At 43.2% G+C, this 17,094-nt stretch overlaps 1 protein-coding gene across 1 annotated transcript; it reads right to left on the reverse strand.

Annotated features, from left to right (window-relative positions):
• Window positions 1–5,387: 5,387 nt before the first annotated feature.
• Window positions 5,388–17,094, reverse strand: TOMM34 (translocase of outer mitochondrial membrane 34). Its single transcript, XM_075011739.1, has 7 exons — window positions 16,916–17,094; window positions 15,933–16,032; window positions 13,905–14,057; window positions 12,215–12,384; window positions 8,733–8,880; window positions 7,695–7,821; window positions 5,388–6,528 (listed from the first exon to the last, which is right to left on the reverse strand). Exons 1-7 carry the CDS (start codon window positions 17,034–17,036, stop codon window positions 6,424–6,426), a joined length of 924 nt encoding a protein of 307 aa, XP_074867840.1. The 5' UTR covers window positions 17,037–17,094; the 3' UTR covers window positions 5,388–6,423.

Genomic DNA, 17,094 nt, shown 5'->3' on the forward strand with positions numbered 1-17,094 from the left:
ATTTTGGGGAGAGGAGGCTCTGAGGGGGGTCCCTGAACCAGGGCATTGGCCCCCTTTTGTCTCTCTCCCCCAGCCCAGGCTAATTGCCTTACAACTCCCTGTTCCAGTTCTAAATGCCAAGCCCTCACCTGCCCCCTTCATCCTGTTTCCCAGGGAACAAAGGTGTCACCTGTGAGTTCATATTACCACTATTCCTGATGCTGCCTTAGTCAAACTTAGGGGAACTACAGGGCATCAGAAAACGCACACCATCTAACCATAGGAATAAAATCCCCACCCACCCCACTTTGTCACAGGCCATAAAAGTGATTTAGATCTAAGACTGAGCTGTAGCGAAAATGGAGGGATGAGTAGTTGGAGACCTGTAATGTTCCTAAGAAATTGAGAGAGAGGAAAAAAAATAGGAATCGTCAATTTTCATCAAGGCACAAGGCTGACAGTGGGCTACCCCAAAGGTCTGTGTTAGGTCCAGTGTTTAACGTAGCTCAATAATGATTTGGAAAATAGGGGGAGCTCTCAAGTATTAAGTCTGTTCTGGTGTGGCTATGGTCTGAAGAAGTGGGTCTGTCCCATGAAAGCTCATCACCTAATAAATCATTGTTATTCTTTAAAGTGCTACTGGAATGCTTTTTTATTTTGATAGTGTATAGACTAGTACGGCTATCTCTGTTACTCTGTCAGTATTTGTAGATGACAGTTGTTGGTTAAGTAAGAACTGGGAGGAACTTCAGAGACATAAGTCAAGCTAGGTGAATGGGCAGCTGGAACTCAGTGTTGACAAATGCAAAGGTAGACCCAAGTAAGATAGTGATTTAGTTTTTGCCCTTCTGGCATACATCACTTTGCATCTCCTATCTGGAAAGGGACCTGTCAGTCAGTGTGTACTGTTCCATGTAGAGATGTCGTCAACCACCCCCAAAAAATATGGAAAATATTAAGGTGCCATTATTAAAAGGAGATCAAGCAATGCTGCCTGTAATTAGGGTTGCTTGACACATTCCTGCAGTTTGTGTAACTTTGTGAAGCTATAGCTCTTTGGTCATGTTCCATGCTGCGTGTCTGCCTCTACTGAATGCAGTTTGGGGGCGGGTCGGATCAGGTACTTGACTAATAATCAGCGTGGACTGATTTAAATCAAGGCTATTTAATTTGATTTAAATTAAGTTACTTAAAAAAAGCTAAGACTGTGCTTAGAGTGGGATTAATTTTGGAGTAAGCCCCACTGATTTATTGGCACTTTTGTTTTTTGAGAAAAGTATAGAATGTGGTTCTCTTGCAAAAGCTGAGTTATCCTGAAGTAAAATAAGGAATAGAATAATAGACTCCTAGGGCTAGAAAGGACCTCTGGTAGGTCATTGAGTACAGCCCCTGTCCAGAGCAGGATCAACCCTAACTAAATCATCCCAGCCAGGACTGGTCAAGTCAGGACTTGGAAACCTCTAAGGATAGTGAGTGTCTCACCTCTTTAGGTAACACATTCCAGCACTTCACCACCGTTCTGCTGAAATTTTTTTTCTAATATCCAACTTACACCTCCCACTCTGTAACTTGAGACCATTGATCCTTGTTCTGCCAGGGGTCACTACTGAGAACAGTCTGTCTCCATCCTCCTTAGAGCCTCCCTTCAGGAAGTTGAAGGCTGCTATCAAATTGCCCCAACTCTTCTCTCTTGCAAATTAAATAAGCCCAGATCCTTCCACGTCTCCTCATAGTTCATGTGCTGCCAGCCCCTTAATCATTTTCATTGTTCTCTGCTGGACTTTCACCAATGCATCCACATCCTTTCTACACTGGGGAGCCTAGAACTGCATGCAAAACTCCAGGTATGACCTCACAAGCCCTGAATAGAGGGGAATAATAACTTCTATAGATCTGGTGGAAGTGGTCCTCCTAATACACCCCCATATGCTGTCAGCCTTCTGGGCTGTGATGGCACACTGATTCATATCCAGCTTCTCATCCACTGCAATCCCCAGGTCCTTTTCTGCTACACTGCTACTTAGCCAGTGGGTCCCCAGCCTGTAACAGTCCTTGGGAGTCTTCCATCCCTAATGCAGGACTCTGTGCTTTGTCCTTGTTGAAACTCAGTGGATTTCTTTTGCACCAATCCTCCATTTGACTAGGACACTCTGGACCCTATCCTGTCCCCCTAGCTCAGTGTCATCTGCACATTTGCTGAGGGTGCAATCCCTCATCCAGGTCATTAATAAAGATATTGAACAATCCCAGCCCTAGAAGTGATCCTTGAGGCCCTCCACTTGAAACCGACTGCCAACCAGACATAGCACCATTGATCATTACCCAGTAGGCCTAATCATCTAGCCAGCCTTCTATCCACCTTACAGTCAATTTATCAAGTTCACACTTCCTTAACTTGCGGGCAAGACTATTGTTTGAGACTGTAGCAAAAGCTTTGCTGAAGTCAAGGTGTATCATGTCCGCCACCTTCTCCCCCCATTTGCAGAGCCAGTTACTTCATCGTAAAGCTAATCATATTGGTCAGGCATGACTTGACCTTGGTGAATCCATGTTGATTCTGATGACTTTCCCCTCTTCCAACTGCTGCAAAATGAATTATTTGAGGGTTCTTACCATGATTTTTCCAGGGACAAAGGTAAGGCTAACTGGTCTACAGCTCCCTCTGGATTGTCCTTCTTTTCTTTTTTTAAAGATGGGTGCTGTACATGGCTTTTTTCCAATCATCTGGGACCTCTCTATCTCCATGAGTTTTTAAAGACTTTAATTCCCTCAGAACTGGGAGGGAACTTAAAAGTTCATCAAGTCCAGTCTGCAGAACCTATCAGCATTATAGTCTGTAGCCATGATATTCAAAAATAAGGAGCAGGTATTATGTAATATAAAACTAGAAAATGACATTCACTGGCAAGTCTAGATTTCTTACTGCAGCTTTCTTCTTTGTATACTTGACTGATAGATTGTAAACCTAGTTAACTAATCAAATGAGCCATAAGGATTAAGTAAGCTACAATTTTTTTTTTTTTTTTTTTTTTCTTGTCCAGCAACATCCATTACAGCAAACAGCTTGGGAATTTACTTTGCAAATCACACTTTTAGTACAAGGTGTAGAGGAAGCTTTGAAAAATGATGCATTGCAAAGTGAATTATTTAAGTTACTAACCTGTTGATCCATTTAGCCATATCTACATAATTTTTTCCTAATAAACAGTTTTCCTTATTTCATTCTTGTAACTAGGTCCTGCATCTATTTCTTGTGCTGCTTGTACTTGATACATTTTCCTTTTATTTTTAAAGCACAGACTGAATTTCTTCAAAATATTCCCAGCTATAGTCTCTTACAGCCACATGTCATGACACTTTTTGGCTGTGTCTACACTAGCTCCAAACTTCAAAATGGCCATGCAAATGGCCATTTTGAAGTTTACTAATGAAGCGCTGAAATACATATTCAGTGCTTCATTAGCATGCGGGCGGCCACAGCACTTCGAAATTGACACGGCTCACTGCTGTGCGTCTCGTCCTGACGGGGCTCCTTTTCGAAAGGACCCCGCCTACTTCAAAGTCCCCTTATTCCCATCTGCTCATAGGACTAAGTGGACTTCAAAGTAGGCAGGGTCCTTTCGAAAAGGAGCCCCGTCAGGACGAGCCGCATGGCGGCGAGCCATGTCAATTTCGAAGTGCTGCGGCCGCCCACATGCTAATGAAGCGCTGAATATGTATTTCAGCGCTTCATTAGTAAACTTGAAGTTCGGGGCTAGTGTAGACACGGCCTTTCTGTAGCAAAATGTTGAAGGAATATAGGAAGCTATGTGTATATTGTCTCTATCTTTAAGACAACGTCTTAACTAACTCCTCTGTGTTTGACCAAGATCTACTACCACATAGGCACAGAATAAAGACAATCCTATCCATCGTGTCTGTTTTTTTGCACCTGTTACATTTTAGTCCCCTGAGAAACAAATTGAAAGCCTGGAACTTTTGAGAAGCAAGAGCCTGGTACTTATGGCTCTAGTCTCTCTACCCTTAATTCATTTTTTGAGGCTAAAGTGCTGTGTACAGTACAGTTCCCTGTTTAAAGGGGAATGCAAATAAAGTGCCAGTTTACATCTCATGCTTATTTGCATAATCACAAGAAAAACAGTGTAGAGAAGGTTCATTCAAAATGAAATCCTGGAAGAATGGTGCTTTCCAAAGAGGGGTTTCCTTTTGAAGGAATACTATGTACACATCAGCACTTCCAAAATGGTGGGTAGCTATTGTGCAAATGAGGCACTGACTGTGCAAAACATCTCACTTGCATTTTAATCAATCATGTTTGCCTGCCCCTTTCAAAAGGGAGGGTCAGTGTAGACATGGCCTAAGTATATGTATAGCATATTTGTGATGAGATTTAATTCTAACTTATTTTAAAATTAAACCTTTAGGCCGTGTCTACACTGGTCCCAAACTTTGAAATGGCCACGCAAATGGCCATTTCTAAGTTTACTAATGAAGTGCTTCATTAGCATGCAGGCGGCTGCAGCGCTTTGAAATTGAAGTGGCTCGCTGCTGTGCAGCTTGTCCAGATGGGGCTTCTTTTCAAAAGGACCCTGCCTACTTCAAAGTCCCCTTATTCCCATGAGCAGATGGGAATAAGGGGACTTCAAAGTAGCCAGGGTCCTTCTGAAAAGGAGCCCTGTCAGGACGAGCTGCGTCAATTTTGAAGCGCTGTGGCTGCCCACATGCTAATGAAGCACTGAATATGTATTTCAGTGCTTCATTAGTAAACTTCAAAATGGCCATTTTGATGGTTGGGGGCTAGTGTAGACATAGCCTTAGTATTTTACTTTTTTTTTTTTTTTTTTTTTTAAATCTGATTTGAATAGATAAACTGATTGTTTCTTCCCCTCCTAACAATGCATACTGACATGGCTAAATTGTCAACCCTAATTCTGGAGTTCTTGATTCTGCAACCTAAACCACCTTTCAACTAATTGATTTTCCCTGTAACATTTTACTGGGGGCAGGGACAGCCCAGTGGTTTGAGCATTGGCCTGCTAAGCCCAGGTTTGTTAGCTCAATCCTTGAGGGGGCTATTTATGGATCTGAGGCACATATTTAATGTAATAATTAATCAGGGATCATGATAGGTCCTGTTGGGAGGACAGGGGCCTGAACTTGATAATCTCTGAAGGTTTCTTCCAGTTCTATGAGATTGGTAGCATGTGCAAGCATCAAAGGAGAGGCAGGATTAAAAGGCTTGGCAGGCCAGGTGTGGGCTGTAGGCTGTATCTCACCTGGCCCTGCCCAAGGCTCTAATGACAAGTCAATAATACCTTATAGTAGTGGAAGCTTGATCTTCCCTGTCAACCATCACACCTGTAGTACCAACATACACACCGCTTACTGTTACATACCCAATTCTAATAAAAACACACTGCTGTAACATATGCTGGCTTTTAATAGAAGTTGCATTGTTCATACAGTAGCTTTGCCAAACAAATCCTCTTGATACCTCTGTCTCCATATTAACTCATTTCCACCACCAGATGGGAAGCAGCAGCGTATAACATGCTCTACAGCTGTGATAGCAGCAGACCATGTTTCACAGAGGCCCCATGTAGGATACCATTGTACATCCCTCTTGCCTGCACCACTGGTAATAGCAGCTGTCACCAAGACACAAACTAAAGCTAAAATGCTTATTCATATAGAAGTTGTGAGGGTTCAAAGCACCAGGGCCCCTAACTTCAGCAGTGCATTGACAATAGTCCACAACTACAGTATCAAGGCTGTTTTAAGTTAAAGGCTGGGTGGCTCTTTTGGAGAAGGATAAGAGCGATATGAAAGCAGCTGCAAGCTTCTGAACAGTTATTCTATACAAAAGCTGCTCTAGTACAATAGAAAACCCCTGAGCCACTGATTATTGTGGAGGTCTCACTCTCACCTTTAAAGGGGCCTGGAACTGTACTAAGGCAATCCTACCTTTAGTTTCTGGTGTACCAGCCCTTGTAAGTGGCTTGTTTATGCAAGTAGCAGCAGTATACACACAGTAGGGCTGCTTCTCTCCAGTCTGAATACATTGTACCATACATTTAGGTTACTGCTCTTGAAGACAACCTCAGCCATGAGAGGGGAGACCTGTCCCCCATGCACATCTTTACAAACCGATTAACTTAAATAAACAATGGGCTTACAAATAATTGCTTTATACCAAGGTAATTAACCTGAACACTTCTCCAAGACAGGGTTATGCAAAACTTTAAAAAGATCGTATAAGGAAATAACAGTTTTAATATGATATAAGTTAACCTACATGTGAGTAAGCAGCACAGAACTAGCTACTACTCAGCAAATGAGGATGGGGAGATTTCAGAGCTAGCCCTATGGTGTTTGGCTCCATAGCGGTATTGAAATGAAAGCCTGTCTTCTGCAGTAAAGAGCAGACAAATCTCATGCTCCTTTTTATTTTAAGTTCCTGTTCAATTCTTGCAGTAGCTTCTGTGCAGCTGTATTCTTTGGTTCAATTTTCAGGAGGCTGGTGATGTCGGCCAGGCTTGATTTGTAATCCTAGGAGCAGAACACATTTATAGCCCAGTGAAAATGCAGACATTTTAGAAACTTGGCTTTTAAAGGTGCACACTGGGAAATGGGTCTTACCAGTTCAAGTGCTGTGCAACTGTGCCTGTCCCTTCTACTTCACATGTGCTTCTCACAACTACACAGCTGTTTTGTAATGTGCATAAACAGGGGACTGGAAAGGCACTCAGTTTATACAGGAGGTGCACTCAGGAGACTGATGTTTCTGTGTTAACCTGCTTCAGTCTCAATTATTCTAATACAGGTTGAACTTCTCTAGTCCAGCACCCTCAGGACCTGACTAGTGCCAAACAAGGGAATTTGCCGGATCACAGGAGGTCTAGCAGCATTACCAACACTTCCACTGCTTACTGGGCTCTTAGAAGATATTTAGGAGTAAATTAGAGCTAAACAACAGCACAGAACACAGAGCCAGGACTTGGGGCTGTAAATAAACTTTATGGGACCATGGGAAATTTGGTCATGCTAACTAAAATCATGCTGGGCAATGGAGATGCTGGACAAGAGAGTACCAGACTGGAGAGGTTCAATATGTATCACACCAAGACAACATACAAGTAATTTAATACAAGCTGCTTTAATTGATTAAATATTACAGAACCTCACAATTAGCTGTAATTGAAGATGTAGGCTCTTCACCAAAACTTTTGGCTAGAGGCATTTGCAGTCCCAAACACAGGATCTAACTGTTTCCAGGAATTTCAGGCAACTCAATATTGCAAGAGACCTGAAGCTAGCAAATGACAAATCCACATGAAGGTGAAGGCAGCTGCTCCTGACTTAGTAAGGACCATGACTCTATGTTTTTGGTAATGTAAGCATTGTTTCCAGAAAATCTGACTTGCAGAACAGCTACAGAAAGAAACACCCTGATTCAGGTTTCCTTGTTCTCCCAAAGAGGTGAACATCGTTTCCATGCAGCTGTTAGCTACTGAAATGACAAGGAATCTCCCTTTACTATGCACCAGACCATAGCCTAGCCAGGTAGCAAATTTGAAGTTATTTTGCCCACAGGTGCATTATAAAAAGGCTGTGGAAATTCTACAGTCACTGTTTCAATATTCAGTGATACTGGTGAAAACATGGCTGCTCTAACCCAGTTCTGAAAGGGATATGAAAATTGTTTTTGTACTTACCTTTAGTTCTTTAAATGCTTGAGCACGTCTGTAAAATGCCTTAATATTTTTAGCATCTAACTCCAGAGCCTCTGTGCAGTCTTGTATTGCTTCCTTGTACTGCTTCAGAGACAAGTAACAAAGAGCTCTGGAACAGAGACAATAGTGGTTAAAGGTATTAGGCATCAAGTGGTGAGCTCCAATGATCCCTGCTTTGGTGCACTTTATTCAATCTTAGCTAAATTTCTTTCTTGGAATGAGTCACTGTACAAACCCTTCACTGACTGGGCAGCAGACGGCTGTAAGCCTGCCATCTAATGCCCATGCAGCTCGATGTGCGGCACATGTATCCTGGGCACATAGCCTGTGCCCAGTCACAAACTGCCCTTTAATGAAGGGGAAAAAAAAAAAAAACAACTTTATAAGCTTTGTTCATTTCATGTACTATCAATCAAGGATCTTCTCGTTTCCTGAACTCAAAACTGGTTTTGGTTCAAAAGGGAGAATAATTGCTCCACATATCTGCAACAATTAATATTTTTCTCAAAAGTTTTTCATTCCCCCAGCTGTCACTTTAAGAATTTCTAAGATAGTAATGTTTACGTATACATGCACTGGAAAGTTCTCTACAGCTGCCTTCAGATGCACCACAAGTAGTAAAGGTTTCAGGTAAATCGTTATACCATGGAAAACAGGACAGTCTTAGCAAAACCAAAGTTTTGAGGGGTGGGGAAAAGCAAAACAATTTTAAGCTTTCAGTTTGCATACAGGCTCTTCAAAGCCACTTTGAAAGCAACACTTAAACAGCAAACATCTGTTATGCAGAGAAAACTGGCCCCCAGACTCCTATAAGCATGTACAAAGCTATATATTCTGATCAGAGGACAACAATGACAGATGTTAAAGGCAAAATTCTACCTCATGCATGCATATGGCTATACGTGGGAGCTATGTGTGTGCATCAGACAGCAAGAGTTGGTTCCTATTTGGAAAGAGTTACAACAATTATTTAAACAATGTGCCAAAGGCAAATAGGGTAAACAGGTGCTTGTACTTTACCTATTGGTGTAAGTTGCACTTTCCTGATTACTGAGTTTTAGACTCTCGCTGTACTTTTCAATAGCTTTTTTGTAGTTCCCTGTCTTCACAAGTTCATTTCCTTCTTGCTTCAAAGTTTTTGCTCTTTCAATCATAGCAGCAGTAGGCACTGGAAGTTGTATTTGAGAGAACATAGTGCTATGTAAAAAAGAGCTGAGCAGTCACATTTGTTAACAACTGTGATCAATACAGTTAATAAAAGCTTGGGTTTGTAAGTATGACAACTTAGGTAACCACAGAAATGCTTCAGTTCTCCCAGAAAACTCTGCACTTTGTGAAGTTTATCTTTGGATAGAAACTCACCTAGATATCTGAGTGCTGCCGCTAGGCACCATACATTTACTAACAACGAGATGACTAGACATGCCTGAAGGGCTGATGCCACAGGACAATGATCACAGAATCATAGAAGAGTAGGACTGGAAGGGATCTCGAGAGGCCATCGAGTCCAGCCCCCTGCCCTCATGGCAGGACCAAGCACTGTCTAAACCATCCCTGAAAGCCATCTATCTAATCTCTTCTTAAATATCTCCAGTGATGGAGATTCTACCACCTCCCTTGGCAATTCGTTCCAGTGTTTGATCACCCTGACAGTCAGGAACTTTTTCCTAGTGTCCAACCTGAACCTCCCCTGCTGCAATTTAAGTCCATTGCCTCTTGTTCTATCCTCAGAGGCAAGGAAGAACAAGTTCCCTCCCTCTGCCTTATGACACCCTTTTAGATACCTGAAAACTGCTATCATGTCCCCCCTCGATCTTCTCTTTTCCAAACTAAACAAGCCCAATTCCTTCAGCCTTTCTTCATAGGTCATGTTCTCTAGACCTTTGATCATTCTCGTTGCTCTCCTCTGGACCCTCTCCAATTTCTCCACATCCTTCCTGAACTGCGGTGCCCAGAACTGGACACAATACTCCAGCTGAGGCCTAACCAGCACAGAGTAGAGCGGGAGAATGACTTCTCGTGTTTTGTTCACAACACACCTGTTAATGCATCCTAGAATCATGTTTGCTTCTTTTGCAACAGCATCACACTGTTGACTCATATTTAACTTGTGGTCCACTATAACCCCCAGATCCCTTTCTGCTGTACTCATTCCTAGGCAGTCCTTTCCCATTCTGTATGTGTGACACTGATTGTTCCTTCTTAAGTGGAGCACTTTGCATTTGTCCTTATTAAACTTCATCCTGTTTACCTCAGCCCATTTCTCCAGTTTATCCAGATCCTTTTGAATTATGACCCTATCCTCCAAAGAAGTTGCAACCCTTCCCAGCTTGGTATCATTTGCAAACCTAATAAGTGTACTTTCTATGTCAATATCTAAATTGTTAATGAAGATACTGAACAGAACCAGTCCTAAAACAGACCCCTGCGGAACCCCACTAGTTATACTTTTCCAGCAGGGTTGAAAACCATTAATAACTACTCTCTGGGTACAGTTATCCAGCCAGTTGTTCACCCACCTTATAGTAGCCCCATCTAAGTTGTATTTGAGTAGTTTATTGATAAGTATATTATGTGAGACCGTGTCAAATGCTTTACTGAAGTCTAGGTATACAACACCCACGGCTTCTGCCTTATCCACAAGGCTCGTTATCCTATCAAAGAAAGCTATTAGATTGGTTTGACATGATCTGTTTTTAACAAAACCATGCTGGCTGTTCCCTGTCACCTTACCACCTTCCAAATGCTTGCAGATGATTTATTTAATTACCTGCTCCATTATCTTTCCTGGCACAGAAGTTAAGCTGACTGGCCTGTAGTTTCCCAAGTTATTCTTGTTCCCCTTTTCATAAATGGGTACTATATTTGCCCTTTTCCAGTCTTCTGGAATCTCTCCCGTCTCCCACGATTTCCCAAAAATGATTGCTAAAGGCTCAGATACCTCTCCTATCAGCTCCTTGAAGATTCTAGGATGCATTTCATCAGGCCCTGGTGATTTGCAGACATCTAATTTTTCTAAGTAAATTTTAATTTGTTCTTTTCTTATTTCAGCTTCTAAACCTACCCCTTTTTCACTAGCATTCTCTGTCAGGCATTCCTTCAGATTTCTCAGTGAAGACCGAAACAAAGAAATCATTAAACATCTCTGCCATTTCCAAATTCCCTGTTACTGTTTCTCCCTCCTCACTGACCAATGGCCCTACCCTCTCCTTGGTCTTTCTCTTGTTACCAATGTATTTGTAAAAAGCCTTCTTGTTTCTCTTTATGCTTGTAGTTAGTTTGAGCTCATTTTGTGCCTTAGCCTTTCTAATCTTGCTCCTGCATGCTCGTGTTGTTTGCCTATATTCTTCCTTTGTAATTTGTCCTACTTTCCATTTCTTATACAATTCCTTTTTTATTTTGAGATCATGCAAGATCTCCTGGTTGAGCCAATGCAGTCTTTTGCCATGTTTTCTGTCTTTCCTACACAGCGGGATCGCTTGCTTTTGGCCCCTTAATAATGTTCCTTTGAAAAACTGCCAACTCTCCTCAGCTGTTTTTCCCCTCAGTTTAGCTTCCCATAGGACCTTACCTACCAGCTGTCTGAGTTTACCAAAATCTGCCTTCCTGAAATCCATTATCTCTATTGTACTGTTTTCCCTTCTACCCTTCGTTAGAATTGTGAACTCTATGATTTCATGATCACTTTCACCCAAGCATCCTTCAACTTTCAAATTCTCAATAATTTCCTCCCTATTTGTTAAAATTAAATCTAGAACAGCTTCCCCCCGGTAGCTTTTTCAACCTTTTGGAATAAAAAGTTGTCCGCAATGCAATCCAAGAATTTATTGGACAGTCTGTCCCCTGCTGTATTAGTTTCCCAACATATACCTGGATAGTTGAAGTCCCCCATCACCACCAAATTCTGGGCCCTGGATGATTTTGTTAGCTGTTTAAAGAAAGCCTCATCTACCTCTTCCACCTGGCTAGGGGGCCTGTAGTAGACTCCTAGTAGGACCTCATCCTTGTTGAGATGGCTTATAGACTCACATGTCTTGTTTAAGTAAAATTCAGAGACTAAAATCAGGTGAAGCTGCAATTTCGTCCATTCCTTGTTCAGCAGAGTTCAAGAATCCTGAGGTGGTGGCTCGTCAGCAGTAGGACATAGGTGGAGTAAGTGGTTTATTAGGACTTATTACATGTATTAAAGCTTACACATACCAAGCAAAGACAGTACCCCACTGTACAAGCTCATTGTAAGAGGCAGTCTTTGCCTGAAAGAGCTTCCTATTATAGACAAATGGTAGAAGAAAGGAAGTATTATATTATTCCCATCATAGAGCCAGAAAACTGAGGTACAGTCAAGTGACTTGGCCAAGGCCATATGGGGAGTCTGTGGCACAGCCAGGAACTGAGACCACTTTTCTTGAGATCAAGGCCAATGCCTTACACAGCAGACGCCGTGTACTTTACTTGTCTGAGTCCCACAGCTCCACAAGCCACTGAAGATAGGAAAAGCTTACCTTGTTTTTCCAGAGATGCGGGTTCATTCGGCTTGTGTTTTTGGGCAGCCTCCTGGCTTTCTGCAGGAGGAAAGTCCCATCTTCGCTGAGCAGAAAGAGGAACTGGAGGGATTGGTGGGAGCTTCTGGCGCCACTCGAGGCCATCCTTCTCCAACAGGGCTTTTGTCATTCTGGAAATAGAGGTATAGGCTATGCAGCTACCAAGGCTGCTGACAGAGCAGGCCATCTTTCCAGGACTGTCAGTTTCAATAGGCAAGCTCCTAACTTAACATTTGCAGGGAATTACTGCAACTGCTATGCTTGTCACCCGCTAACGGCATGCAGCAAGGAATATGTGCTTTTAGGGTAAGCAAACCTGTCATTTCTGTCTCAGTGGGTTAGCTGTGTTAGTCTGCATCTTCACAAAACAAAGCAAGCAGTCCTGTAGCACCTTAAAGACTAACAACTTTATTTTATTCAGTAATGGGCTTTCGTGGGAAAGATCCAGCTCAGGTCTGCTCCAGAATCTAAAGAAGTGGGTCTTTCCCATGAAAGCTCATTACCTAACAAAGTTGTCAGTCTTTAAAGACTGCTTGCTTTGTCATATTAGTGCTTGCCATTGAGTAGTTCAGTTATTTAATGTCTTGAGCCTCATGTACACATATGCACAGGTGTCTCTACATGAGGCTTTTTCCTTTACAAGTGGGAAAACTGAGGTCTTGCAGTTAAATGACTTGGCCCCAAGGTCACATAGTGAGCCAGGACTAGAATCTAGGCCTCCTGACTCTCAGTCCTGAGTCTGAACCACAAGGCCGTGATTCTTCAAAAGGAGATCTAGATATTCTGGGAAATAAGTAGATAAACAGAGAATGTTTGTGGCTGTAAAGACATTCAGAAATGATGCTTAAAAAAGAGAAGACCATTCAGTTACCACACAGAGCAGTTTTTAATCTGCTGGTTTATACTCTTTCACAACAAACAAAATACCTTTACAACAAGCTTCAGTCTTTACAAATTCTCCATATTTCCTGTCCAGAGCCTCTTTTGCCAGCTCAATTGCTGAGGAAAGTTTCTGTCTCCTTTTATGAAAATCAAAGCTAGGGTCTTCCTACACGAAGGGTTTCAACTAGAGTCTCTGCTCAGTATCGACAATACGAAAAGCAGGAAGATATGGCCGGAAGGGAGCTATGAATTTACTAGAATACACCAGTGCTGTGAACGATAAGAAGATATGGAGCAGCACAGAGGCTTAGATGCCTTTTGTTCCTCACAAAACTGATTTAATAGAACATACTGTGTTCATTAGGATCCCATCACACTTGGGAACAGAAAAGTACCAAGGAGACTTCAAATTTCAATGTGGCCACTTATAATTGGTTAATTGACTAAATAGAAGCATTATGCAAAACATGTGAAGACTTGCATGGCCAAATGGAGTCATCTCCCAGCTATAATAAAGGGAAATAACAGCTTGATGGGAACAGACAGCTCTAAAGCTGGCAGCAAATATTACCAAAGAACTCACACCACAGAGGTAGTGTTTGGCCACAAAACAATTGGATCTGTGCCATGTGTGAAGCATTCTAATGCACCCAACCTGTTCACAGGCAGTCATCACAGTTAAGTGGGACTGAGATTCAGAAAGGCAGTCGAATGAGTTCTGCTGCCTGTTCAAGGCTTCATTCTGATCTGTGTAACAATAGAGTGTTACCTGTTGACACCATCATGTGCAGCCTGTACAGTGCAATCAACCTGTAATACAGTCTTGTAGTCCACATATGCCAGCTGGTACCTCTCCAGGGCTTCATAGGCTGCTGCCCGCCTCAGTAGGGGTTTGATTCCAAAAGGGACCAGGTCCAGTGCACTAGAACAGTGGCAAGAAAGCAACACAGCTCACTGGGCCACTTGAGCCAAACTCATCAAAAAGGTAGTCAGATAGTCAAATTTTTTAAGAGCAAATTCCCCCAAATGGGAACCATATCACCGTATCAAGTTTCAACTTCCTATGACCCGCATTTTCAGAGGCACAGTCTTGAAATATGTGACAATATTTCAAGCTGTGTTCATATACTGCATTGTAGGGAACAAATGCTGCAGTATTGGAGATGCAGTGAACTTTTCCATTTCTAATTCTTGTGATGGTATACCCAGTGGAACAAAATATTCATCTCGTCTCTCAATAACTGTGATAAAGGCCCATTTAGGGACTATCCTAATTCAAAAAAGGGCTAATGCCTGTTTAACAAAGAAAGGTTATGCTAAAACCATAATTCTGCTCCAAATAAAAATTAAAGCCTCACTTCCTGCTGCAACAGGTTCTCGCCATACATGAAATAATTCCATTGTCATTATAAAGTTTTTGAACTTTGTTCCCATGAATGCATATAACTATTTGGTTGCATACTAAACACACTAGGTTAGGCAGAAAGCTCTTAATGAATCCACACCAGAATATCTATCTGAAAAACACTGGCTCCACTGTCATATTTTAAGTTTAGAGAAACAAGGTAGCTACTATAATTAATATCTTTACTAAACCAACTTCTGTTGGTGAAAGCGACAAGCTTTCGAGCTACTCTATGTGTAGTTAAAACAAAAAGCAGTCAAGTAGCACTTTAAAGACCAGCAAAATAGTTTATTAGGTGAGCTTTCGTGGGACAGACTCTGTCCCACGAAAGCTCACCTAATAAACTATTTTGCTAGTCTTTAAAGTGCTACTTGACTGCTTTTTGTTTTGATAGTGTATAGACTAGCACGACTTCCTCTCTGTTACTAAGTGTAGTTAATACACGTTGTGTGCTACATGCTTAAGCACAAGGTGGAACAGATTGTTAACTGTGACTCTCAAAGTACCTTTCCCATACTTGAAAAGCAGCTGTGTGTGGCTTGAAAGCTTGTCACTGTAACCAATAGAAGTTGGTCCAATAAAAGATGTCTCCCCTCACACGTAGCCTCTCCTATATCCTGGGACCAAGATGTCCACACCACCACTTCAAACTTTCCATTTCTAAGATTTACAAAGAAATCTTGATGTGTCAACCAGAGAACCACTAGCTGGGTAGTAAGCGGTTTCAAGAAGAACCTTTTGTTACACAGGTGTATATACATGTAGTACACTGTTGGTGCTATGCAAACTGTTGCCTAAAAACAAGAACCTCTGACTATTGTTTTCCTGTAGAGTTGGAGGAGACAGACTAGGATCATGTCAAGCTGCTGTGCAATCACTGTTACTTTAAACCAGAGTTAACTCAGGTTAGCTAACCCAAGTTACTTATAAGCACTTTATTGTAGCAGAGCAGTGAAGGCATAACCTAGCTGAGCCATGTGGGCTTTTCCAAGCCTGCCTAAGATCTCAGGGCCTTAGTCTTAAATTTCCTACCTTCCGAGGAGGAAGTCTCTGCTATATCATATTCCATTACAAATGTGTATCTGGGAAAGAGGCACTTGGGGACGTGACGCAACCAGAATCCTTGGCCGAACTCTTCATATATTATGGGCCAACTCTAGTTTGTGGTTATTTGCGTGTGTATACAGATTCACACCAGTATAACAGAGAACAGAATCTGCCCATACTTGACCCAACTGGGTAAAAATATTCATAATGGATTTGAAGGAAGACCAATGAAGACTAATTAACAGCCTTATACCAGGACACAATATCATCAGCCACTAACAGGGGACATAAGCATCGTCTATCACTCAAGACAAAAAAAGTTCTCTGTATATAGAAGACACTTACACCGAACAGTCCTTAACACAGAGACTACAATTTCCATCCTTCAAATAGCAGGCAGCTCGATTTGAATAAAGGACGCTCTCTTCCTCAACATTCTTCTCTCCTAAGAGCACAGACAGAAAAATCAAACTGAAATGTGGCACAGAATTCAACAGACCTTAAAGCCACCTCATTTGAGGTTTCCACTTGCTGCAAAAAAAACAAAACAAAAAAAACACAAGACTCCAGGGCTGTGGAGATCAGGTACTGAAGTCATGGCTGGAGAAAGAGAACAGAAAGGTTTATTGCTGGTATCACTACCAGTACTAGCAATAATACTCAGCATTGTTCAGCTCTACAGTATTAGCTAATTAATCCTCAGGGCTGCTGAGAGGTAGAAAAGTCTCATCGTCCCTGTCCTGAAGATGGGGCGAGGGAAGGCGAAAATGTAGGGTCTGATCGAGGCTTGGCACTCAGGCCGGCATCTCTCCCACCTGTCCATAACGGAGCCCCTCCGCGGGTGCAGCGGGCACTGACGCCACGTGGTGGTAGCTGGAGTTGGGGAAATGCCCTGGCTGCAGAAGAGTTTGCAGAAGCACTAGTAACTTCACGACAGGGCACGGTCGGGCCTAAGGAGCTGCAGCTGCGTTCCTATCCCGCGCGCCACCCCAGCACACACGCCCGGCCACAGTGCGGGCGCACAGAGCTGGGCTGCCCAGTCTGGGGTCACCCCGGCGCTTCAAGCGACGCCCATTTGCAATCTGCGGGAGACTTATTTTAAGCCACGCGGAGCGGCTGCAGCCCTGCGGGCGGGCGCCCGGGTAAGCCGCGCCGCTGGGGCTCGGCTAACGGGGTCGCAAGGCAGGGGCGGCCTCCCCTCGCCAGGCACGTGGGTCAGCGTCTTGCCCGACCCGCGGCCGCAGCAAGCGCCGCCGCCACTCACGAGCTAGCGAGAGCAGCTCTGCGCGGGCGGCGGCAGTTGTACCCCTTCCCCCCGGGCCGGGTACCTGCCGCCTGCAGCAGCCGCAGCGCCTGGCTGTAAAGCGCGGCCGCCTGGCTGTACTGCCCGTTGCGGAACTGCTCGTTCCCGGCGCGGCGCAGCTCGGAGACCCGGGCCGCGGGGGCCATGGAGCTGGGAGAGCGACCGGCTCCGCTCCAGAGCTTTCCACCGCTTCCTGCCGGCCGG

This window comes from Carettochelys insculpta, chromosome 17 (assembly GCF_033958435.1).
Source record: "Carettochelys insculpta isolate YL-2023 chromosome 17, ASM3395843v1, whole genome shotgun sequence".
Classification (NCBI taxonomy): Eukaryota; Metazoa; Chordata; order Testudines; family Carettochelyidae; genus Carettochelys; species Carettochelys insculpta.